This window comes from Gordionus sp. m RMFG-2023, chromosome 2 (assembly GCF_954871325.1).
Source record: "Gordionus sp. m RMFG-2023 chromosome 2, tfGorSpeb1-WG-v2, whole genome shotgun sequence".
Taxonomy (NCBI): domain Eukaryota; kingdom Metazoa; phylum Nematomorpha; class Gordioida; order Chordodea; family Parachordodidae; genus Gordionus; species Gordionus sp. m RMFG-2023.
Window position 1 is genome coordinate 11,405,634 of NC_088776.1, and position 27,868 is coordinate 11,433,501.

At 27.9% G+C, this 27,868-nt stretch overlaps 1 protein-coding gene across 2 annotated transcripts; it reads right to left on the reverse strand.

Annotated features, from left to right (window-relative positions):
- Nucleotides 1–1,984: 1,984 nt before the first annotated feature.
- LOC135923418 (integrator complex subunit 13-like) lies at nucleotides 1,985–27,868 on the reverse strand. Of its 2 annotated transcripts, XM_065458146.1 has the most exons (14): nucleotides 27,686–27,868; nucleotides 27,282–27,639; nucleotides 27,025–27,243; nucleotides 26,884–26,987; nucleotides 26,765–26,839; nucleotides 26,628–26,721; nucleotides 23,734–24,094; nucleotides 22,255–22,622; nucleotides 20,971–21,153; nucleotides 20,786–20,836; nucleotides 19,407–19,828; nucleotides 18,986–19,038; nucleotides 17,088–17,235; nucleotides 1,985–2,292 (listed from the first exon to the last, which is right to left on the reverse strand). In XM_065458146.1, the coding sequence occupies exons 2-14, from the start codon at nucleotides 27,456–27,458 to the stop codon at nucleotides 2,232–2,234; spliced, it is 2,316 nt and encodes a 771-aa protein (XP_065314218.1). In that variant the 5' UTR covers nucleotides 27,459–27,639; nucleotides 27,686–27,868; the 3' UTR covers nucleotides 1,985–2,231. The 2 variants fall into 2 exon arrangements, with proteins under 2 accessions (XP_065314218.1, XP_065314219.1); XM_065458147.1 differs by lacking the exon at nucleotides 27,282–27,639 and having other exon boundaries at nucleotides 1,995–2,292; nucleotides 27,712–27,868.

The following is a 27,868-nucleotide window of genomic DNA, read 5'->3' on the forward strand; positions in this document are numbered from 1 at the left end:
ATATAATACAATCAATAATTTATAATTAAATAATATCATATATTATAATCATCCAAGGAATTTTAATAAATTATGACTTTCGTTTTCTTCTAGAAGAATAAAAGTTTGCAACTTTGTGTTCCAGACATTCTCTTTACTCAATGCTTTCAAATTTCTATGTTCATATATTCATTATTGCTCATAAATATAATGTACCCCATAGATATTATTTCTTGCATAGTTAAATAAATCTATTGTTGTCAATATGTGATGTTCATATGGACGTTGCAAGCTTGCTCGAGCTGCTATTAGTAACAGCCCCCAAAATGTCGCATGGACTTTTAGCGGTTTCAAAAAATGTCACTCATTTTATTTTTATATTGGTTACTGCTCCATCAGAAAAATAATAAATTTTAGCCACTCTATTAAATCTTTCCTTCAAGAATACGATCAATTTTTACAATAAATAAAATATACATGCGTTGGGCTTTAAAAAATCTGATATAACCACTAAATTTACATGTTTTATTATGTTGTTCTCATGGTAATAAATTATAAAAGAGTTGATAGTGGCTTGACTATTGGTCTGATTAAATCCTTGTGATTGGTTCTGCACTACAAATGGATAGTTTCTGAAAGTGTGCAATAACTAAGAATTCGCCTACACTTAAATTGAATTTTAAAAAGTTTTGAATTAATGATTATCGTGAAGCTATAAACAAATGAGGAATTAAATTGCTTAATTATTCAATTAAATAATCTACAAATTCGTCAGTGTTTCGTGGGTAGTTCGATCAACTGCTATCCATTGTTTGAATGTTTTATAATCTATAGAATTCTCGTCAAATAATACATTAAGCCTTTCTTTTAATTTTGAATATATGAGGGAAAATTTATTGTTGAATTTTAATTTTGGTAGATTATTTTATGCTAAATAAAATATTTAAAATTATTTTGCCAAGTAATTTTAATTTCGAGATAAAATTTAACTAAAGTTTTAAACAGCTCATTATCGCAGCCACCTCTCAAATTTTTTTTATAAAGATAAAAAAAAGTAAGGGCCTAAGACATAATTTTTAAATTAATATTATTTCATAACTATTCATTAAATTAAAATATGATAATATTAATGTTAAATTTTAGCCATATAAAGAGAGATAACTCCTAAACCCATATTCATCCCAGTCTAGGATTTTGTAGAAATATAAAGCAGTATGATATCTATCCACAGAAAAAGAATTTTGAAAAAAATATACATTTTTTTTTCTATGGCCATTTTCGGTTTTACACATCCTGTTTTCGATATTAATCAAATGTCCAACATATTTATTTTATATGTCATTTTCAAAATAAAATTTAAATTATATTTCTAACATAATTATTTCTCGAGATATTTGAAAATAAATGAGGTGCGATTTGTCAAAAATGTACCATTTTTCCGAGCTTAAAACGGCCACATCTTAGCGGGTAAACAGTTTTGGAAAGTAAAATTTCATTTTTTTTTAGTTATAGTATATACTACCAGTATACAAAATTTAAGAAAAATTGAAGGGGGTCGGGTTGAAAATCGACTTTTTTTTGTTGATTTGATATGGAATTCACCGTATATATTATTAGTTTATATAATATCTTTATTCAAATAATGCTTAATTATCTAGTATTTGATTTAATAGTCCTAACTTAGGAGCATCCAATATAGCATATGCCTTTTTAAAATTTTAAAATAATATACTCTATTTTTAATGTAAAATTAAAGAATTGTAAAAATTTTCACAATAAAAATTACTCCTAACTTAATAGAATTTAACATAGTACACACCTTTCCATTTTTAATGTAAAATTAAAGAATTGTAAAAATTTTCACAAGAATAAAATATGGAATTCTTAAAATTTTTGAGTAATGAAACTTTGAATTATTATTACACCAAAAAAATTCCACCAATATCCTCGCGATCACATATTTATTATTTTTAATTAAAAAAACAATAATATTAAAAATTTCCCCAAGTTTCAGTGAGTTTCCCTAAATTAATATAAGATTGGTGCTGAAATGCTTTTTGTTTTATATAAATATTTTTATATTCCTTCGCAAATTCATTCAATTAAAAATGTTTTCACTTAACAATTATTAAATTCAATATCTATTGAAAGCGGAAAATTCATTATAAAATAAATTATAATGCATATTATAAATATAAAATGTTCAATAGCTATAGCTACTATCATGTGTATTGATTGCATCAATCCTTTTTTTAACTTTTGATTTTTGCATTTGTGTTATTAGTGTTCTCTTTTGATTCCATTTCTTCAGTTCTATATACAAATATAAAATTAAGCAATGAATGAAATGCAAAAATATATAAAGGATTGTATTATCAGTTTTTATAAAGCAATTTTATTATGGGAAAAAATATCTTTTGATGCTAATGAAACCCTTCTTAAAATACATAAAGAAATAAAAAACACCATCCCAAATATAGTTCATCCATATCCAGGTGGTGAAAATTTGACATTATCTAATTTGTATAATGATCTTTCTATCTCTTCTTCAAAAATGAAGGAACAATATGATAAAATGGAAAACTATTTAAATATAGTAGAAAAATACATTAAAAATTATGAAAAAGCAGATAATTTTCAAGATATAAATTTTGTTCAATGTAACTCTTATACAATTAAAATTACTGAAATATATGAAATCATCAATAATATATATAGTATGACAAATAAGGAATGGCTTGTTAAAAAAAGTATTTTTGAAAATATATTCCACATTAAGAATGAAGATACTCTACTTTTATTGATTTCCATATGGGTGAATAATCCATATATTTCAACATGTGAAAAAGATAGATCAGTTTTAAAATATCATTTAAATTTATAGATAAACATGTTTGTTTCAATGTTACTTTCATTTTTTTAGCAATACATTTATTCATTTTAAAAAAAATTGATGAAGATAAAAATGAATATATGTGCACAATTAAAAATATAATGATTAAGTTAATTTTTTAAAAATAAAAAAAAACAGCAAAAAGAGGACTCAATATAAAAATAGTTTGCATAAGTTGCCTAGCTCAGCTTGAAAATTTTATTATCAGCAAAAAATTGGATCAATAATAAATAAGGTATTTTTATATCTCCTTAAATAGAAATATATTAAAATAATTTTTTTATCAGTTTATTGTATTAATGCCACAAAATTTAAAATGATTAAATTTAGAAATTAAATAAAGCTTTTGCAAAATTAAGTACATTAAAATGGGTATGATTAAAATGCTCACTCCCTATTATAGAAGGGCAAATTTAATAATATCAATTAGTGTTGTTAAACAGTACATTTTGAGCCAATTTTTAAAAATGGCTACAATATTTAATCTAGAAAAATATTACAGAAGCCTGAAGATTTTGTTTGTAGAAGGAACAAAGGTTTAGACATCTATTAGCCAAATCTTGAGGCTTAGGCAATATTTTTCTAGCTAAAATATTGAGTTAGCTGTTTTTAAAAATTGGCTCAAAACGAGCCGTTTAACAACATAAATATCAATATAGTATCATGTTTAACTTATTGAGTTGATTTATAAAAAGATTTAATTTTAAAAAATAAATATAGAAACATGTTTAGCTCTTTGATAAGATTCAAAAAATGTATATTAATTATTAAAAAATTTTAATAATCGTAATTTAAAAAAAAATAAAATATAATCATGTTTAATTTATTGGTATGATATAGAAAATGTTATTTTTAATTAACTGGCAAATTAGTAAATTTGGATGACTAAAATAAGTATTGTCTATAATTATAAGCTATTTTTAAAAAAAATGAATGCAAAATCATATTTAGCTCTTTAAGTGGATTAATAAAATGGTAATTTAAAAAATTATTTTTAACCAAACTATGCTTCCCCTATTAAAGGAACTCAATTTTAAAAAAACTAATATAGAGTCATGTTTAGCTTAATGAGATGATATATAAAATGTTATTTTAATTTTTAAAAACAGTTGCAAATTAGTAAAATAACAAATAAACACTTTTTGGATAACTAAAATATGCATCCTCAATAAATATGCAATATTATTAAAAAATAAATGCAGAATCATGTTTAGCCTATCAAAGAGATATAGAAATTATTTTTTTCCAATTGTACTATGTATGTTCTAATTTTTTTTTTAAGTGAATATCCAACTTAACTCAACCCATCTAGCATGTGAAAATTTTGAGGAGCTTATATTATTTTTTTGTTAAATTTTAACAATTTTTATCTCAATATTCTGAAAACAATTTAAAATCTAAAAATTTTCAGAATATTAAATTTAATAAACCCAACCTAAAAGATTATTGCTAGTTACTACCAAAGGTAGAGTTAAACCAATCACTATTTTATTTGAATTGTCACATTAATATATAATATAGTTGTTAAGCATCTAGATACAAAGACATTATTGTTGATGTTTTTAGATACCTTATAAAATACATACTTTTACTTAATCTTTTATAAAAAAAATTCATTTATTTTATATGATAATTTAAATAAATAGACACTAAAAAATATTGTCGTATATAATAAAAAATATATATAATATTAAAACATAAAAAAAATATATAAATTTATTTTCCTTTTAAAACTATAGATTTCAGTTTAAGATTGTGAAGGATATTTTACTCATGTAAAGGAATATATAAATCCTTGGTTAGCCACAAAGCTTACTAATTATTAAAAACAATACAAATGATGTACAAATTATTTTATAGATAATTATGCTGACTTTTAATGAATATATTGAAAAATTATTTTTTAATAAATGCACGTTTTAAATGATAATTTTTCTGAAAGGCCGATAAAAATGGGGATATTGACATTTCTGAGAACAAAATATAATTGTTAAAATATTTTGGGCTCTCATAACAAGAGTTTCTGCTTGAAAACAAGGCAAAACATATATTTAAGTATAATAAAGTTAATCTACATATACACATTTTAGACGATTTATCTGTACATGGATTAATTTGAAAAGGATCTTAACAACTCTGAAATTATATATTTAGTATTTATAATGATTTTTGGAAAACATCCATGGTGTACTCGGTTTTATAAGAATCAGATATACTTTTAAATAAAACATAAAATACACCATTGATTAAAATTTTTTACATTGCTTTAAAAAGACAGTTTAGAACTTAATCATAAATACATCAAGAACCTGTTTTATATTGTACTATCTATTTTAAAATTTGCTAGATTTTAGCAAATGGTAATTGTTAATAATTTATTAGTGTATCTTTGTTAAAAAATAATTTAGTTACTTTTTAAAATGAATAACTATGTTTTTTTAAAAATACAAAGGATATAATATGTTGTAATCTATCTAAAGTAACTCATAACAAAACTATAATTTACATATCCGACGCCTAAAAAAGTAGTGTTTTAAAATCTTTATAAATAGAACGTTTTTATTAAGAGGTTAATAATACTGACAAGCATATAATTTTCTAAAAAACAACCTATTTTGGTAAACAACGACCTATATTTTAAAATATATTTAAATGGTTGGAACCAATTGGTCGCCTCCAATCCCCCCCCCCCCAGATGCAACTACGAAGTTGGCTTCAAAAAAAACATAACAACTCAGAACTAATGAATAGGCACTGGCTTATATTGAGTAGACCATAGACGTTTCCAAAAATCATTATTTTTAAAATATATATATCAAAATCTTTATAAATAGAACGTTTTTATTAAGAGGTTAATAATACTGACAAGCATATAATTTTCTAAAAAACAACCTATTTTGTTAAACAACGACCTATATTTTAAAATATATTTAAATGGTTGGAACCAACAGGTCGCCTCCAATCCCCCCTCAGATGCAACTACCAAGTTGGCTTCAGGAAAAAACATAACAACTCAGAAATAACGAATAGGCACTGGCTTATATTAGACGTTTCCAAAAATCATTATTTTTAAAATATATATATATCATAAAAAATGTGTCAGTTTCGATTAAAACTGCCTTTAGTATTAACAATAAACTTTTGTTATTTAAGGGAGTTTATAAAATTTAATATCCTGAAAAATTTTAGATTGTGTTAGAAAATTAAGAGATAAATGTGATAAATTGATAAAAATATAAAAGAGAACAGGATCTTGACGCAGATTTAAGAAACTACTCTCTATAGTTTTAGGAAATGAAAGAGTAATTATTGACCAGGATGAACAAATGGCATTATGGCTTTATTGTTATATGATAGTCTTCCACTCATGTATAGCAACTCTACCAATAAACATAAATACAAACTTCGCCCCACTTTTGTCTGGTTTCTCCATGAATGAAATAACAAATAAAAAGCTAAGGAAAAACAAAGCTACGGGGCTGGATAATATCACAGCAGAATATTTAAAAATTGCACCTACGACAATATCTCGCTACCTATTTGCCCTCTTTCAATTAAATATGGGAGAACGGAACCATTGCAGTAGAATATAACAAATCTTACATATGTAACTTCCCAAAAAAACAAAGACCATAGAAATTTAAGGGTTACTGAGCTATAACTTTCACATAGAGTGTCATATAAATTTTTAATGGTTCTGTCAAAAAAAACCACAAACATATCATCTGCACTTCATCTTTCCCCCAAAATACATGTTTGTACAGGTCAAGCAAAAAATATACTGGAGCAAAAATTAGCTCAGAAAAAAAAAATCATGCAGAAAATAAAGTTCAAAGACACCCTCCTACTTAACATTTGTAGATTTTAGCAGAGATTTTGATAGTGTTAACAATGGCAGCTTCGTTGTCAGAGTATGGGATAGACCACAACATCATTCAGATTTTGAAAACAACTAATACATACGGTTTACATACTTCGAAATCAATGAAGAATATTCCCTTCCTCCAGAGTATAGAAAGGAGTAAAACAAGGTTAAATATTATCGCTGCTCCTAATTAAAATCATAAAAATAAAAACAAAAGAGAAGTACTGGGAACCGCCGGTGTAGTATATGTAGGATTAAATGAGACGTCATGTATTGAAAAGTAGAATAATATTCAACGCAGATGACGTCGTTGTAATGTCCAAGAAAATAATTAAAGACCTAGAGTCATAGTTAACTAGCAATAAACTTCAATAAAACAGTTTTTCTCCTATTATCCCGAAAACGTGTCACCTCTTCAAAAATTACAGTTGGGGATAACGAAGTAAATGTAGTAGCCAAAAGGTTCTTAGAGGTCACATTTGATAATAGAAGTAGTTGCAAAGAAGGAAATAAGAAATAGAATACAAAAGGCGAGAGGAACTTTTTTAAAGTATATGAAAATATGGAAGATAAGAGAGATTTCGGTATTTTCCAGATTGTGGACACACAATAATTACTATATTAGTCTATGGAGGGGGCATGTTAGAAAAACCAAAAACAATTAATGGCTCGTAAACAAAAGAAGATATCTTCTACCCAAGAAACATTACGAACTCAAATCCTTGGAAAAGGCAAAACATACCCAAAATAAACATAACATTAAAAAGAGCTGAAATTAATTCTAGCCCACATAAGAAACACAAATCACAAACTATTACTCGATGCCATGAACATAGCCTTACTCATATAAAGGGAAGCAGTATATGAAATACAACTACTCCCAAGACATTGTAGTATTTAATTACATTAAAAAGCATGGGACGGACTAATTTAATTTAAAGTACATTAAATCAATGATAAGTTTAAAATGAAAAGAAAATCCAGTATCAGTGAAGAAAGTAATTCAAAGAAAATGTGAAAAACAAAGTCAGGATGTAAAGTAAAAAATAAAAAGATTAAATAACCTGAATCCAGGAAAAGATTATTAGAGATTTAGGTAGTTCGCTTTAATTTTTAGTAATTTCTTTATAGACTTTTTATTTTTATTTAGCTTCAGGAACTGTTTCATATTTAAGTTTAAATCCATTATGTCCTTCAAAGCTCTGAAGGACCATAATGTCTTATACTTGCAATATTTTTCCCATTAAAGGAGTATAACCAATTAATGGCATTAATAACGAGGCTATTATTACTATGGTTTCTCAAAATATGGGCAAAGAATGTACGCTTCTTTTTTCAAGACACGTGAACTTGGGTATGGTTAGACATCTTCCAAAGGTTTTCATTCGAGATAATATTAGGGTAGAAGATGCCATTTATTATTAGACATTTATTTACAAACGTTTGTAATTTCCTGGTTTCGGTCTTGGTAATCTCCCATGTATCACCGCCATACAAGAGAATCGGAATAATGGTTGAGTTGAAAATACGGTGTCTTGTAAAAACAGATATCTCTCTAGTTTCCAGTTTGAAAAATTTATAAAAAGCTGCCCTAGCACTTTGTATACGGATTTTTAGTTCCTCTTTACAACTACCTTTATTATCTATGGTTACACCCAGATATTTATAGGATTTCACCACCTTGACCAACTTTCCCTCTATCACCAAATTATTCAGAGGGGCGACTGAGACGAGGGCATTATCACGGTTTTATCAAAGTTTATATCCAAGTCAACCTTAAGACTAAAGGAATTCCGTATAAAGATCAAATTTTGAGTTTCTTCCAAACTTTTAGTTATCAACACTATCTCATCAGCATAACATATCACCCTATTTTCCAAGAAGCACCACTGATTGGACCTTAATTCTAAAAGATTCGCAGTTCCCAGCATATCTATTATGATTTTGTTCATGACTATATTAAACAATAGCGGGGAAAGAACACACCCTTGTTTTACCCCTTTTTTTGTCCTTAAAGATGGATTTATTTTTGATGTGGAGGCAAAAAGACTGCTATAATGTGTTTTGAGGGTCCTTATGATATTAGTGTCAATGCCGCATTCGGTTAAAATCTTACATAGCGCGTCAAGCACGTTTAAAATCGATAAAAATAAAGTAAAAAGGTAATTTATGTTTCTCACATTTCTGCATTATAATCTTTAAAGCTTATATCGGTTCCTTTATATTTCAACTTGGACGGTAAGCACAAATGTATTTAGATAAACGGTTCGGTGTAGAGGAAATAATGCGGTTTTTTAAAAGAACTATAAAAACTTTTGATGCAATAGACGTGAGAGCAATGGCTCTATAATCCTTGAATTTAGATGTATTTAAGATTTTCGGGAAGTTGCAAAAGATAGTCATGTTCCAATCCGCTGGCATCATTCCAGTAAGCCATATCTTGTTAAACAAAGGCAGTAAGAACCAAGAGTTCGCTAAGGGAGCTGCTTTTAGATGCTCTCCAGGTACCCGGAGATTTATTATTCCTAATTTTCCTAATAGCATCCGCCATTTCAGCCAATGAAAAGTTCGCGCCTTACTGTCACGCTTTGGCTTGTGGATGGGATTAAAGTAGGCTTTCTAGAATCAAAGACACCCATATAGTGATCCAGCCATAACGCCATCTGTTCTTCCGGGGTCAGTAATCAATTTATTATTATCCTGCTTTATCCTTGGAAGTGTCTTGGACACTTTGGCTTTACAGAGGCAATTGAGCTTCTTGTAGGCGTCGAAAATTCTGTTCTCCCCCATATCCCTGTCTATCTCAAAAGCTTTTTTAGCAATAAAAATCTTTCTATCCCTCCTTGGGAGTCTATGAATTTGGTCCATAGGTAACCATCGGGCTCATCTTGTAGTTTGAGTTGATCTATCATACGAATGGTGTCATCGGATTGCCATTCTTGTCTTTAAGGGGAATTGTTAATGTTAGGGAGATCGTTGCAGGCGCCAAACTGATTGTTTTTGAGAAACGCCCAGCATTCCTCTACAGACAAAGACTCCTATGAGGATAGGAAAATTTCCTACATATCACTTAAGATTTGATCCAACTGTAGCTTAACTTCAGGAAGTTGCAGGTATTTTACTTTCCTCTAGGGAAGGTATCTAGGCTGGGATCGGAAAGAAAAACCCTGAGAGTTACTTCATAAATTCCTAACGCTAATACTCGCTCTGATTAGGTTATGATCAGTAATATTGATACCTGGCATTGCTTTTACATCAATGAACCAGCTATGAGTTAGATATGAAAAGATCGATCTATGATTTGATATTATTTCTTCTAAAAGTTAGAGTGTTATATTCGCTGTGGGAGAAGAAAGTATTCTCAACTTTATGGTTAATACTTCTATACATACCTATAACCTTCCTACACTATTTAATTGAGAAACGCTGCATTGCCAATTACCCCGTCTCTAATAAAGTGGTCATCTTTTTCAATCCTAGTGTGCAAGTCTCCAAGGATTATCAGCTCAACTCAAGCTACAAGGTGAGCCTGATGGTTACCTATGGACCAAATTCATAGACTACTAAGGAGGAATAGAAGGATTTTTATTGCTAAAAAAGCTTTTGAGATAGACAGGGATATGGGGGAGAACAGAATTTTCGACGCCTACAAGAAGCTCAATTGCCTCTGTAAAGCCAAAGTGTCCAAGACACTTCCAAGGATAAAGCAGGATAATAATAAATTGATTACTGACCCCGGAAGAACAGATGGCGTTATGGCTGGATCACTATATGGGTGTCTTTGATTCTAGAAAGCCTACTTTAATCCCATCCACAAGCCAAAGCGTGACAGTAAGGCGCGAACTTTTCATTGGCTGAAATGGCGGATGCTATTAGGAAAATTAGGAATAATAAATCTCCGGGTACCTGGAGAGCATCTAAAAGCAGCTCCCTTAGCGAACTCTTGGTTCTTACTGCCTTTGTTTAACAAGATATGGCTTACTGGAATGATGCCAGCGGATTGGAACATGACTATCTTTTGCAACTTCCCGAAAATCTTAAATACATCTAAATTCAAGGATTATAGAGCGCTCTCACGTCTATTGCATCAAAAGTTTTTATAGTTCTTTTAAAAAACCGCATTATTTCCTCTACACCGAACCGTTTATCTAAATACATTTGTGCTTACCGTCCAAGTTGAAATATAAAGGAACCGATATAAGCTTTAAAGATTATAATGCAGAAATGTGAGAAACATAAATTACCTTTTTACTTTATTTTTATCGATTTTAAACGTGCTTGACGCGCTATGTAAGATTTTAACCGAATGCGGCATTGACACTAATATCATAAGGACCCTCAAAACACATTATAGCAGTCTTTTTGCCTCCACATCAAAAATAAATCCATCTTTAAGGACAAAAAAAGGGGTAAAACAAGGGTGTGTTCTTTCCCCGCTATTGTTTAATATAGTCATGAACAAAATCATAATAGATATGCTGGGAACTGCGAATCTTTTAGAATTAAGGTCCAATCAGTGGTGCTTCTTGGAAAATAGGGTGATATGTTATGCTGATGAGATAGTGTTGATAACTAAAAGTTTGGAAGAAACTCAAAATTTGATCTTTATACGGAATTCCTTTAGTCTTAAGGTTGACTTGGATATAAACTTTGATAAAACCGTGATAATGCCCTCGTCTCAGTCGCCCCTCTGAATAATTTGGTGATAGAGGGAAAGTTGGTCAAGGTGGTGAAATCCTATAAATATCTGGGTGTAACCATAGATAATAAAGGTAGTTGTAAAGAGGAACTAAAAATCCGTATACAAAGTGCTAGGGCAGCTTTTTATAAATTTTTCAAACTGGAAACTAGAGAGATATCTGTTTTTACAAGACACCGTATTTTCAACTCAACCATTATTCCGATTCTCTTGTATGGCGGTGATACATGGGAGATTACCAAGACCGAAACCAGGAAATTACAAACGTTTGTAAATAAATGTCTAATAATAAATGGCATCTTCTACCCTAATATTATCTCGAATGAAAACCTTTGGAAGATGTCTAACCATACCCAAGTTCACGTGTCTTGAAAAAAGAAGCGTACATTCTTTGCCCATATTTTGAGAAACCATAGTAATAATAGCCTCGTTATTAATGCCATTAATTGGTTATACTCCTTTAATGGGAAAAATATTGCAAGTATAAGACATTATGGTCCTTCAGAGCTTTGAAGGACATAATGGATTTAAACTTAAATATGAAACAGTTCCTGAAGCTAAATAAAAATAAAAAGTCTATAAAGAAATTACTAAAAATTAAAGCGAACTACCTAAATCTCTAATAATCTTTTCCTGGATTCAGGTTATTTAATCTTTTTATTTTTTACTTTACATCCTGACTTTGTTTTTCACATTTTCTTTGAATTACTTTCTTCACTGATACTGGATTTTCTTTTCATTTTAAACTTATCATTGATTTAATGTACTTTAAATTAAATTAGTCCGTCCCATGCTTTTTAATGTAATTAAATACTACAATGTCTTGGGAGTAGTTGTATTTCATATACTGCTTCCCTTTATATGAGTAAGGCTATGTTCATGGCATCGAGTAATAGTTTGTGATTTGTGTTTCTTATGTGGGCTAGAATTAATTTCAGCTCTTTTTAATGTTATGTTTATTTTGGGTATGTTTTGCCTTTTCCAAAGATTTGAGTTCGTAATGTTTCTTGGGTAGAAGATATCTTCTTTTGTTTACGAGCCATTAATTGTTTGAAGTCATTTATTTTTTTCCTTTTGGTTTTTCTAACATGCCTCCTCTATAGACTTATATAGGAATTATTGTTGTGTCCACAATCTAGAAAATACCGAAATCTCTCTTATCTTACACATTTTCATATACTTTAAAAAGGTTCCTCTCACCTTTTGTATTCTAATTCTTCTTTGCAACTACTTCTATTATCAAGTGTGAATTCTAAGTACCTTTTGGCTACTACATTTATTTCGTTATCTTCAACTGTAATTTTTGAAGAGGTGACACGTTTTCGGGAAAATAGGGAGAAAAACTGTTTATTGAAGTTTATTGCTAGTTAACTATGACTCAAGGTTTTTAACATTACAAAGACGTCATCTGCGTTGAATATTATTCTACTTTTCGATTTTAATTAGGAGCGGCGATAGTGTTTAGCCTTGTTTTACTTCTTTCTTTACCCTGGAGGAAGGGGATATTCTTCATCATTGATTTCGAAGTATGCAAACTATATGTATTATTGGTTTTAAAGATCTGAATGATGTTGGGGTCTATATACTCTGACAACGGAGCTGCATGGTTAACATTATCAAAAGCTTTGCTAAAATCTATGTGAAGTAGGAGGGTGTCTTTGTACTTGCTTTTCTGCATGATTATTTTTTGGGCTAATTTTGGCTTCAGTATATTTTTTTTGTTTGACATGTACACATATGTATTTTTGGGGAAAGATGAGGTGTGGATGATATGTTTGTGGTTTATTTTGAGAGAACCATAAAAAATTTAAATGAAACAGGATGTGAAGGTTATAACTCAGTTTTTTTGCGAAGTTACATATGTTGGATTTGTTCCATTCCACTGCAGTAGTTCCGTTCTCCCATATTTTATTGAAAGAGGGGAAATAGGTAACAAGGTCGAAGGGGCATTTTTTAAATATTTTGCTCTGATATTATCCAGCCCCGGAGCTTTGTTTTCCTTAGCTTTTTGACTACATTTGTTATTTAATGCAAGAACAAACCAGACGAAAGTGGGGCGATGTTTGTATTTATGTTTGTTGGTAGATTGCTTTCCGTGAGTAGAAGACTATCATATAACAATCAAGCCATAATGCCATTTGTTCCTCCTGGTCAATAATTATTTTTCCATTTCCTAAATCTATAGAGAGCAGTTTCCTAAATCTGCGTCATAGATCCTGTTCTCTTTCATATATTTATCAATATCAAAGACTTTTTCGCTATATAAATCTGTTTAACACTTCATAGAGCTTTGCTTTTCCGAAACCTAAAACAGGATGTGTGGGTTTGCGGCTGGGTAGTCCTTAATTCATCACTGACTACATTATCTATTCACTGGAATTTTCACGCTCGATTAGTTAATTTTTTTATTTTTATGATCATAATTCGAAATTCAATTGATAGTAATCATTAAGGCTTACAATAAAGATGTTAAACTTAAAATCAGCCACCACCCACCTTTAAAGTAATTAAATTTATTTTTACAGTTCTCAGGTATAGGTTTTTGTTATGCCCAATTCATTTTGTTGTTACCTTATAGACGTTTAAACAACAGTTCTCGGACTGTTTTGCGTACAAATACGTGCATCTTGCCCACAAACGTGTGAAGGCTCTTAATTATCTCCCCTTAACTATCCAGTTTGATGGATTTTTGAGGAAAACCTAGCGTAGCTCTGTTGTATACACAACCAGAGGGCGAAAAAGCTTTTATCACGTATCACGTAATTAATAAGATAATTTTTATAAAAATGAATATAAGAAATATTCACCCACTGGTGACAGAACTCTATCTCAACATGAACAAATTATCTCTTGTAGTGCCTTAGGTCCTAATTGGCATATAAGCATAAGCCTATTAATGTTCAAATTGTCTATAAAATAGAAATTTATGCTATTTATATAACCTCCCAAAAACATAAATGCACAAAATTCTCTTATTTTTTTTTATCAAAAATTATTGATATCTCAATAATGGTTTAAGAGATGGAAAATAGAGGTTGGAGTTTATAAAATTTAATATCCTGAAAATTTTTAGAATGTGTTAGAAAATTGAGATAAATATTGTTAAAATTTAACAAAAAATAATATAAGATCCTCAAAATTTTTAGAAAATATGCTAGATTAGTTTTATTAAGTTGGAGATTCCTTTTTTAAAAAAATTATTAACAATTTCTAAATCCTAATTTTTAAGCCATAACCAAATCGTTATAAGGAAATTCTTAAAAGAGAACTGAAACATTATAAATACTTTCAAACCGGTATAAACTGGTTCAAAATATTATATAAAATTATATTTATTATTTTAAATGAATTAACATAATTTTTTTAAAAAAAATATCATTATTATTAAGGGTCAGTTAAAAAATATATGTTATGATTATTTTAAAAAACCTAAAACAAAACACTGGGATGAACCAAATAAAACCGATATGATTTTATAAAACAAACTAATAAAAACTTGTGCAAAAATAATCGAAATGGAATTAAACTATTTTAAAATTTTAAACCAAGAGCCGTAATTGAACAAAAATATTATACTTAGCAGTTCGACACTCTATATTAAACATCTATGTCTATAGGCATGTTTGAATTTAATATGAAAGTAAATGAGGGGTAACATGAAGTTATATTGCAGGATCTATAATATTTAGTTAACAAATTTGAAATAAAAAAATAATTCATCTATTTTAAAATTGCCAATATATCTATTTCATGCATTATATTTATTTCCTTCATTTTTAATAGTTCAAATAAAAATTTTCATAAAAAGTTCTTGTTAAGGGGTATTATTAATATGATTTGTTTCGAATGTATGTACTAGAGGTGTTAGGATACTTTTCAAATTACTCGAGATATAGATTAGGCCTAAAATGGTATCTAAATACATATGCGTCTTAGAAATATATCTAGACAGTGTTATAATATTTTGAAGATATAGTTATTTTAAATTAATCACGTGCACATTGTCAGAATAAAAAAAAATATTGGTACAAAACTCAAATTGGAAGTGAGCCAAACCTTTTTTAATTCAGTTTAATATTTGAATAATATTTAATATATTAAATTTAGCTCTTAATAATAAAACACTCAATTTTCGTCAGTGAAGCATTCCTGATATTATTTAAACAGATTTTTGTCACACTAATTTTAGTATTTTCATTAGTGTACTTATGGTAATAATACTTTATGAAAGGAAAATCTTTAAATAGGGTAAAATCCTAATACTCATTTTTTTTTTAATTTTATAAAGTTTGATGGTGTCAAAAGTTGTGTCATTATTTATATACAGGAAGTTAAAGAAAATCAAATAAATTACAGATTTTCTTGTAATCCGTTATAAAGTAATTTTCGCATTGTTTGTTTTAATTACCTCTGTACTTCAAAAATATGAGAAAAATTTTAATCGCTACTCGATCACATAGTTAACCTAAAATTTAACCAAATTGGCTAGTTACAAACAATCCTCCTAACAAAATCAAAGCTTACGATCATCATCATAGTTTCTTATATTTCCTCTTTACTAACAAATACATATCTTCTTAAATTAACTAAACCTTTTGATGACGCCATGCTAAATTATGCTTGGTCTGATAACACATACAACGGCACAATTTATCCACACATATAAAAAGATTAGGATGCTGCTGTCATGTTATGTTCCGGCGATTATCTATTTTCGAGCAATAAAATCTAAGAGTGTATTAACCTTCAGCTTATCCAACCTTGCACAATGGATATACCCTTTGACAAATAAGAAAATCAGATATGCCAGGCTAAGACTTGATGTGAATTATTCTAGAGCCAGACATCCTCTTCGTTGCCTCGTTAATAGATATAAATATATAGGTCAAGAAAAAATTAATAAAATCAATCCAAAATTCATTATTGTTCCTTCCCACCTAGAACCTCAAAGTTAAAAATAATTTGCGGGATCGACACATTTTAACTCCCTAGGATGTGGAGAAACAGTATTGAGACTTTATGCACAGACATTGGCTCCTCCAATAATAATTATGATCCATTAGTAATCGCTGAAAAAAGAAAATCTCATTTTACACCTAGCCGAAAACAGTATATATAATACCCATCATGGTTTTTAATAAACTGCTGAATCATAAGAGGCGAAATACCTAGTCAAGCCTATCAGTTAAATAAGCCCTAAAACAACCTAAATGGCCTTTTTGATCAAACAAAAAATTACATTGAAATCTTATGTTACAATTTTAAATTATTTAAACATACTTGGCATTGAATTATAGATTAAATTATTAAAAATATGTTGCAACACTAATATATTAAGTGGCGACGAACTCGGAGGTCTAAGTTTAATGCCCAATTTTATCATAGTTTTATTAGAAAATAATCATTTGTCTAATCTACTTAATTTTGCCCAAAACACAAACATGGGATAGGTTTATATTAAAATCAAATAAAAAAAATTTTGATTTAAAAAATTAAGATTTATAAAAGAATTTAATAACGAAATATTTTTCGAATAATTCAAGAAAAAATGATTTTAAATATTAACTGCGCTTATAGTTTTTGATTTTCCCAGCCCTACTATAAGGAATAAAACAATTCAATATTTTTCCATATTAGAATATGAAGATTACTTAAATCTGTCCTTCATAAAAACGTAAAGTTCCACTTTGTTATCTTTAGCCCTGTTGCGTTCTTCCAGTTGAGGTCTTATTCTAGTGGTTTTTTTCAAATTGGTTTCTAATATATCTTTCCACAATAATCCCAAGGGTATAGGTTTATCTGTAAAAAAATGAAAACATAATTCTAAATAAAAATGAAGTTAAAAATAAAATTCGCTAATCGCTAGCAAAAAAATATGTGTATGAGCCTAAATACATTAAAGTAGGCGCGTAGCCAGGAATTTTATACTGCCAACCATATATTTGAAAAAAATATGACAATTTCGAATACAAATAATAAAATATTGGAAAATATAAACTTTTTAATGATGAAAAGGTCCTCTCATCTGTGCTTGTACTAATTGGTATTATTACCAAAATATAGAGTAATTTTAATTAATTTTAAAGTATGCAATTCCACTCTATTTCTTGGAAGTTTATCAATAAAAATAAATCTTCCATACCGTTTAAATTCTAAAATTAATTGGCCTTCTTCAGATACATTTAAATTCTGAAATTAATTGGCCTTCAGATATATTTATATCCTATAATAAAATTTAGCTAAATATTTAATTTTTCAATATCAAGATTTGATAAATTTCAGAGCAGTGTGAGTTATAAGATATAGTGTTTGTAAATTGGATAAAGCCATTTGATAAATCATTAATCGTTCCTTGATTCAAAATTAAACTCAAAAGTGGAATAAAAACGGTAATTTTATAGTAATCCTCAATTAAGTCCACGTTAATATTGCAACGATTTGTTTCAGTGAAAGTCGAAGCTAGTGTTGTTAAACGGCTCGTTTTGAGCCGATTTAATGGCTAACTCAATATTTTAGCCAGAAAAATATTGTCTGAGCCTCGAGATTTCGATAAATATGTCTAGACCTTTGTTCCTTCTATGAACAAAATCTTCAGACTTGAGTAATATTTTTCTGGATAAAATATTGAGTTAGCCGTTTTTAAAAATCGGCTCAAAACGAGCCATTTAACAACACTAGTCGAGGTTTGTAAATCTAAAAATCATATAATTTCACTTTCGCTTTCATCTCAGAACAATCACATAAATCTCGAGAAATTCCTGGTCGATATTATCTCTTAGTTTTCTAAGTTGTAATATAATATTCGCGATTCTCATAACTTCAGCCAAATCCATTTTTTGAAAAATATAACATAAAATTATTGTGTAATAAATAATTTATTAATACATTCCAATGAAAAAAATCGGCAATCATATTAAATCTAATAATGTATCAGCTTCAGATAAAATATCTGCTTCAGGTGATTCTGTTATTTCTCCAAGGGAATAAAAAATAGGCTCTTCTAGATCCAAAAAATGAGCTGTTTGTAATTCTTTATTCGTGTAGTACAAGAAGTCTCAGAAATAATTATATTCAGAAAATTCTGTCTATTTGGATATCTGAACATTTCATACACTATAAATTTTCTAATCATAGTTATTAATAGAGATAAATTAAATGGAATTTTTTTTGGTTGATAAAATTTTCTTATATCAGTGTTTAAGGTTTAAAAAATGTAAGAAAATAAACTTTAAATTTTCGTGATAAAATACTAATATACAAGAAATAAATATTTAAATTAATTTTAACTTTTCTGCTAATATTTAGAATAGAATATAATATATTTAAATAGAATACTTTGCAATTCACAATTCATTTTATCAAAATTTCTTGCTACGGGGTGGGAGAATTCTTCCCCTCTCCCACCCCCAGCTAAATACGAGCCACAATTTTATATTTTTCAAAAATTTTGCTATGGAGTTATGAATATGATCAGATAAAAAAAAAGTACAATAACTCAATATGGTCATCATTAGACATTAATGAAAATATATTATAATTTTTATCATACCTAATTTATATGTCCGTTTGCTTGCAATATAAGAATTTTCTTGAACATCCATCCTAAATAAGTTAATAATATAATAAGATGTTGACAAAAGAAAATATTTAATATTCGTAAATATCTTTTTCATAATACCGGTGTCACTTTCTGTTATTTCAATTAAACAATATGTAAAAGCAAACGTACCTCGTCATTAAGTTTGGCCGAAAAAATTAGACCAGATAAAAACCATTCCTTTTATTTACGAACATGATTTGGATCAAATTTTTATCATTATAGCAGGGTTCGGCCTAGCCTTCCTGTTTCGGTGGTCCGGATAGTGACATTCATTCATTAGATCAGGTGATAAAACTATTTATAAAAATATTTAAACGCAAAGTACATAGAAAACCATTACATAAATTTTGTATATAAAAGTGTGAAAAACTTTTCAAACTCTTCCTTGATAACCGGTCCGTCACCAGGCACCGTATCTACTACATTATTTTTTATGTTGATATTAAGACCGCTAATTAACGAATTCAAATGCCGTTTCAGAAATTGGATTTCTTGGTCCGAGTTAACGGCGCCATTCATTTCAACAGAGCTGGGTGGTGAAGTGTGACAAAATGTATTAATGAGTGTGGCAATTTCATTCCAAACATATTTATAGATTTCTTTTTTGTTTTGGTGCTTGGAGGAAATGGTAGGGGTAGAGCTCGAAGCGGATGATGAAGTGTTAGAGGAAAGTGAAGAGTAAATGCTAGTCATGAGAGCCGGCGGTAACGACAAATTCAGGTTTTGACGTTCGGAATCCTTGAAAGAGTTTAGGATTTGAACGCATTCAAGTTTGAGCTTTTCTCTTTCTTTCTAATTCGGTGGAGATATGGATAATGGGGGGTGGGGTATTTAATCGTATATTTGTGTTTAAGTTATAAAGCAGAAGTAAAAGAAAATTGATCTAAGATTTATCTCGATTAATAAATGAATAAATATTATTAATTAGAATATAATGAATTTCCCTGACAGATAAAACAATATTACCCAATGTTTAAATAGAAATAAATGGTAAATACATATTGATATAAAGGGTTTTGCATTCAAAAAAAAGAGGGCTGATAGAAAACGAAAAAAAGATCCGATCGAAAAAAGATTAATATTTTAATAAATTGATATAAGTTCATAAAAATAATACAGAGAGTTTTTAAATACCTATTTTACCTTAAAATATGGAAATCATTTAATTGATTCAATTAGTAAATCAGACATCATAATTTTTAGTGGGCAAACGCTTCAAATATTATTTTTTGGAAAAGATATTTAGTAATGCTTAAAATAACTATTCTTGCAAAAATAAGTAACTGTAAAAGTAACTAGTTACTTTTTATGCGATAAATATTTATCTATTATTTCTCTATTTATGATGATTCCCCAAATTTTAAAATTACTGGTTTATTAAATATAGTCTCACTTAAATCAAACCACTCCTAAAATACGTTTGTTTAATCTAGAGAAGTTTTTTTTGAAGAAAACTAGCATAAGTTTATTGTTAAAGTTAAATGAATAATTATTAAGCAGAATTTTCCAAGGAAAATAAATACTATATTATATTTTTTTTTGGTACAAATTATAATTTTATTTTCGGACCTTTTTTTGAATGGGAAAGGAAGTCAGGATTGCTTTAAAAGCATAAGTCTTAAATTTTAATTATAATTTATTTTCCTTCTAAAGAAGGAATGAAAAATATAAAAAAAACTCTTACCATACGATTTTAAAATATTTTGTAAAGCAATATTAATATTTTAAAAAAATGAAAATATTATCTACTTGCTCCTTTAATTTGAAGCCGACACTTATATTTTCGATCAGTGGTATCAGCTATATTAAATAAAATTTAAATTTATTTACATAAAAAAAATTTATCTTGTAACTATAAATTTAAAATGTTTTTCTCTTCCTTTCTTTCTTTCGAATGTATATATAACAATATTTTTTAAAAAAAATAAATTTACCAATGGTATGTTTAATAAGACACAATCGCTATACACCAAGGGCCAATATTTAGTCAATCGAGACAAATGAATTTCGGGTAAAGAACAAATCAAGTTGTTCTGATCCTTTAAACCCTTTTGGGTAGAGTATTTAACATTTTCTCTGCGCGTTAATCGACTGATTTTGATGAGTTTTGAAAAATCCTAATATATAAACATGTGCATGATTTAAAAAAATGATTGTTCAGAAAATTCATAATTATAGTATAATGCTAATGTATATTATCATTTTTAAAGCTAAAAAAAATTTGTTTATCCCCTCCCTCCCCACCCCTTCCTCTCTTTCCAGCAACAACTATCAATCACTCTGAAAAACGTTGCAGAATTTTTTTTATACAAAAACTGACAACAATCTAAAAAAATGTATTTTAAGTTTATATTTATAACCCTATTATATTTTTGTAGTGTTTTTTTAGACTGTAAAAAAAATTAACATTCCTAAACATTTATTTTATTAATGTTTGATATCGGAAAAATATCATATTTACAATATATCTACAATTGCAAAATGACCTTGTTTAACTATATATTAGGCCTATTCAAAAAAAAATCCGAATAATCGTTTAAACTAATAGAATAATTTACTATTCGTATTCTTACGAATAATAAATTTTAAAATTTGTATTCAATTGTTTTTTTTAAATATTATAAAATAATTAATACGAAATATTGACAGAATTTTATATTCTTATTGCATATCAGAAAAAAATCATTATAATAATTAGAACATGAGATCAGGTTATTAATGAAATTAAAAGAAATATTCATTTAATTTACAATGCCAGACCATGTTTCAAAGCAAAGATATTTCCTTAATGTATTTTCTTTATAAGACAATAAGATTATGATAGCGAATTACCAACTAAGAAAAGCCTTTCACAAGCAGTTCATGTTAATCCAGTTAATCCCATCACCTATTAGATTGATAGGTTATCAATAGAAATGACAAATGATTAAATTTTATTAACATATTATTAATAATTCGAATATTCGATCATATTATTCCAATAAAATAAAATGGATTGGCAGAACAATTTATCGAATAAATGAATTATTAGTTTTGAATAGGCCTATTACATATTGTAACTTGATAGGGGCAACCTAGTGAATATATCTTTTAAAAAAATTATTTCCCTATATAATTAATCGAGGTGGAGATAGAACACTATATTAACAAGATACGAAAGGTAATTTTTTATAATTATAGCAAAATAGCTATTTATCTTTATTTTTAAATATTATTACGGGAATCCTATAATCAGTGACTTTCCCTCCAGGTCCCTCGGTTATGGAATGCAAATCCTCGAAATACATTTTCTTGTATTCGTTCTTGGCTTTGCACGAACCTCCAAGACACATTATGTATATGGCGCCGTTGACTTGACTGAGCATGTGGGAAAGTATCTTTTCGTAACCATTAGCTACGTCCAGTTTGGCGGTGTTATTATCCGTTACGTTCGAAAGTATACTGGATATGAGTTTAAGGTTCTGATGTTGTTCGAGCAAAACGATTCGATTGGAGAGAACAAAATTCGTTAAGCAGGATGAAGGTCTGCTGTGGGGATCTACGGGTGATATTTTGTAAGCGCCGTGAGAATTTTGCTGGTAATAATCTAATTATACATAACATATTTAATAAACCTTCGGGGTCTAACATAATTTAATCATAATTGTAATTATTGTTTAATTTTTTTTTGTAAAATATTATTTAAAGAGAATAATTTATGAAAAAAAATCTATTGAAACTCTAAAATAAAATTTAAAAAAACTTTATACTCCATTCAGGGACAAGAAACGAAATTTAGAGAAATCTATGGAACGAAGAATCTTTCCAGAACATTACGATAAAATAATATGGAAACATTAATATTAGGGGTGCACGGATACCACTTTTTGGAGGCCGCTCTATTCTAATAATTTTCATTTTTAAGATACAATAAATTTAACAATATAAATAATAAACAATCAAGCATTATAAGCAGTTTTTCATTGAAATATAAATTGGTTGTATTCAATTTTGTGAACAAGATGGTAGGAGGTTGGTGCATGCTTGTGAAGTTGTTTTTCAAAGTAAAATATTATTTTTTGCTTGAACATTTATCATTCATACAGAGATTATATAATGATCCTTTAGTTTACTGCTACTTGAAGAAAAAAATGTACTTTGAGCAAAATTTACATCATAAATTGCAATATTTATTTTTCTCCAGGAATAAAAAGTTGTCGTGTACATGAGAAATAAAAAAAATATGAAATTAAATATTATATTAACTGATAAATTTGTTATTTAAAAATTTTTTTATTAGTTATAAAAATAATTGCTAATTTTTAAAGATAATTTCCATATTGAACATTCTCACCCAACCTTTGCCTAAATATTTTAAAATATTTTTGCATATTTTAAAAAATAAAATTTAAGGTATTCTTATTAACTAGATTTCAAAAATAATTTCTTTGTACCGTTGATGTTTGGTGGTATTGCTTTTTGTATTTTATTCATCTTATTTTATTTTTTTATTTTTTGAATTTATTATTTTTGTTTTTTTCGTGTTTTATATTGGAAAAAAAACAGTTTTTTTTAATTTTGTTTTTTTCGTTTTCTATCCCTAATAAATATACAATCAATCATATTTTGACTCTAAAGATGTTATAAATAAAACTAGCACATTTTTATAATTAAAATATATTAAATATAATTTTGTATTAAAAAAACTCTTTTTAAACCAGTGTTATTATTGATACTATTCTTGGGTGGTGTACACCATTGCAAAAGGACCGTCCTATACCCAATCTCTTCATAATAACCCTTCTTTTCATTCGAATTGCTATCGTTATTCATAAGAATATTAGCATCCGCCACTGTCATACTGACTGATGGCCTCGTTTTTAGAGAGTCAGGTTGGAAATTCAAGATACCAGCTGTTTGTAATCGCGATTTATCTCGGTAAGAAACACAATTCGAAGCCATGTAAGCTCTAGAGCTGTGCAATATCTCAACGTCGTAATTGCAACTGGTGCCAGAAAAATTTTGTTCTTCCTTCATAGGTATACCCGTTATGGTGGTCGAACATAGATTGTAGTGTTTCTAGGAGTCATATATGCAGAATAATAAAGAAACATATTTTGACTTATAAAATTTAACTGATCATAAATATTGAAGCTGGCCAGCTCGTTTACGTTTTAATTAGGTATGGAGTGAACCGACCCAATAAACCGGAACGTACCGATATAATTTCCGGAACTTTAATACCAAATCCTTGAAAGTGGGAAAACAAACCTTTATGTTATTGAAGAGGGTTGGACACCGTTTGTTGTAATACTAATTTAATTTAAGATCATTCATTGAGACACATTATTTTTCTACCTTAAACTATCAAACTATGAACCAGATCTAGTTGGAAGATCCATTAACTTTTTTCTTTCAAAATTTTAAGAAACAGTTAAATTTGAATCCCGGAAAAAAACCCCTGGAAAAAAAACCCCGGAAAATAAACCCCCGGAAAATAAACCCCCGGAAAATAAACCCCCAGAATAAAAATATTGTTTATTGCTACTCTAATCACCATTAATTCAAAATACCAAATGCAAAAAAATTGAGTATTTTCCATTTGCATTTTAATGGTTTCAACTGAATTAAATTGTATATTGGGTGAATGTATATTTGTTTCTATTATAATTAATCACGAATTTATTTCATTATTCATCTTTTAAATATGCATGAATTAAGTTTCAATTTCTTTATATACTGGCTGCTAACAACCAATCAGGTTATATATAGATGTATTTCTAAAAATTGATTATCTGCTTAAATAAATTTGTATTTTAAAAAAAATACATTACGTTTTAAGTATCAATAGTAAATATAAATAACCCATCATATTGGGGGTAAATTTGGATGGTGCATCATATTCATAGGAGACACACCAACTCCAGCAAGATCCATGACAGTAAGAGGAGGTGGGGGTGGAGGAAGCATGAATGGTCTATAAGCAAAAATTTGATGAGGTCATAATATTTTTAACAAATTATTAACTTGCAATTGTATATATACCAATTCAATATAAATTATTGCTAGAATATACTTAAATATGAGAGTGTATAAAAATAATCTCAAGGGGTTTTTTTCCTGGGGGTTTTTTTCCGGGGGTTTTATTTCCTGGGAGTTTTTTTTTCCGGGGGTTTTATTTCCTGGGGGTTTTTTTCCGGGGGTTTTATTTCCTGGGGGTTTTTTTCCGGGGTTTTTTTTTCCAGGGGTTTTTTTTCCTATTACCGTTAAATTTCTATCTGTATAAAAAAGGCACACCTCAAACTTAGCCATCACTTTTTAGAAATAAAATTGAAACAAATTTGTTAAATACGGTTTTCCTTATTTATTTTAAACTAATTTTTTTTATGTTTAGGGTAAATTCATCAAAATTAAAACATGGTTTTTATTTTAGATTCCTTAGTATGGTATTCATTAATTATAAACAGATAAGAGGGTCGGTTTTATCCCCAATTATATAAGACAATACAACAACTCCTCATTTCCATAACGTTCTTTTTTCAATTTGAGTCAATTTTATTTTAATTTATAATTAAGCCTTTTATTTTCCCTATAAAAGGGACTAAAAATTATGTTTATGAGATTATATTTTTAGTTTGTAAAATTTTTATATTTGTAGTTAATTAATTTTTATTTGATAAAATTGAATAAAAAAATTTTATATATCAGTGTGTGTTTTTGTATTGAAATTAATTGTGTTTTAAAACAAATTTTTAATGACTCCACTTAATAATAAACTGACCTGGATGGAACGTCTTCTATACGCTATACTATTCATAAATGAAGCTTGGCAACTTCAAAATTTAAGAGTAAATGATAAGATAATCATTTCCCTAAAGGAAAATTGTTAATTAAACTTGTATTACGATTTTTGGTTCCTCAAGTAATAATATATATGTATGCTCATTTAATTTATTTTTTATTTCAAAAATAATAGGTGTTGGCTTCTCTTCTAGTCATAATCAGAAATTAAAAATTGTGTCAAAGTATATAATAGAGTAAAATTACTCAGCGTCAGTGTTTATTATATTATTTTAAAAGATTATCTAATGACATGATAATACTACCCTTGACTGATAATGATAAATTCATGAACCAACACTTATTGGCATTTTTAAAGTTATGGTTAAGATCCATAATGTTGACTGCTGATTGTTATTTTTTTACCACTCTCAGCTGGGATGTCAAATAGTGTTGTTAGATGGTTCAGTTTTAAAAACAGATAACCCAATATTTTAGCAAAAGAATATTATCCAATCCTGAAGATTTTGATCAGAGATGTTAAAATTTGAACATCTATTAACAAAATCTTGAGGATTATGTAATGTTATTTTGGCCAAAATCTTAATTTACTAACTTAAATTGAGGTATTTAATACTAGTTTTTTGCATATAAAAAATTTTATAACCCAAAGGAATTTTAATTGCATTTTAATTAATAGCAAAAGGATAGAAAAGTATATTAAATGATTTGAGTTAGTAATTTAGAAAAAAATCAATCTTTTATTTATAAAAACTTTTTAAAAAAATATTGTGAATTAATGTGTATATCCAAAATAAAATGCAGAATTTACTTGAACTAAATATAGTATCAAATGAGCTAAATGTTTTCCATATGGAACATCATATATTGTTAAATTAAGATTCTGTTTTAAAGCACAATTAATTCTATATTATATATATATATAGGTAAAAAATACTTTAAAAAAACCTTTTCAGTTGAGTGTGTGATGAAAATGAAGATATATTTATTAATATAACTTCTATTTTGATTGGTAAATTTTTCCTTAAAAAATATAATAGTGACAAATATATTAAATATTTAGATACAGTTTAATATAAAATGCCTCTGTGATGATTTCTTTTATCTGATTTAGCTTCTCTTCTAATATAAAATGGCTAAAGTATATAATTTTATTGTTGTCATAACTCTCCTATAAAAATGAGCTTTATAATAAAAATAGTATCTACTATTTTAGGCATGGCAAATTGATTGAAGGAATGATTAATTAAATTTTTAAAATTTCTATTGTCACAATTATCATTGAAGGTTTTTTGAATTAATTTGATATTAATTTTGGCAAAATTCTTCAATATATCAGATGATGACCCTGATTTATAAGATGCTATTTCATTAATATTCGAAAAATTTCCTATGTCTTCATCAAAGAAAGCCAAAAAACAGGATACCTAAATTAAATAAAGATTGTCACTATATAATGTGTTACTTTTTTTTCTTCAATAAAAATATCACAGACAATTCTATAGTATTCTAAGATAGCTTCAATAATATAAGTCCACAATAATTTTGGTTGACCACTTATGTCAAAATCTGTTTGGCTTTTGTCAGAGTTATTATGAAAATAATTGCAATATTCTAATGCAAATATAACTTTTGAATTCATATTATTTCAACATGTTGCAGAAAATGGCAAATAGCAAATGATCGATATTTATCAAGGTTTTTAAAGTTATATGTCAATCAATAAAACGGTAAAATATAAATATTTACATACGATATTTTTTACAGTAACCCTCTTTATGCCTGTGATTAAGCGTAGATTAATTGTAATTTTTTTGGAATACCTTTCAAACAGCCAAAAAATTTTTTATCAATTATAACCTAATCTACCTTAATCATGTATAATTAGAACTAACCTTCCACATTATTTAAGATTTTGCTGGAGGCCGCATCTTCATGAAAGGAGGGGGTAGTAACTATTTGCTTCCAATATATTTGTAGAAAGGTATGGGTGTTTTCATCGCATTTGGACAAAAACTCATAGTAAATTTATGTTACTTTTTTTGAAATGGT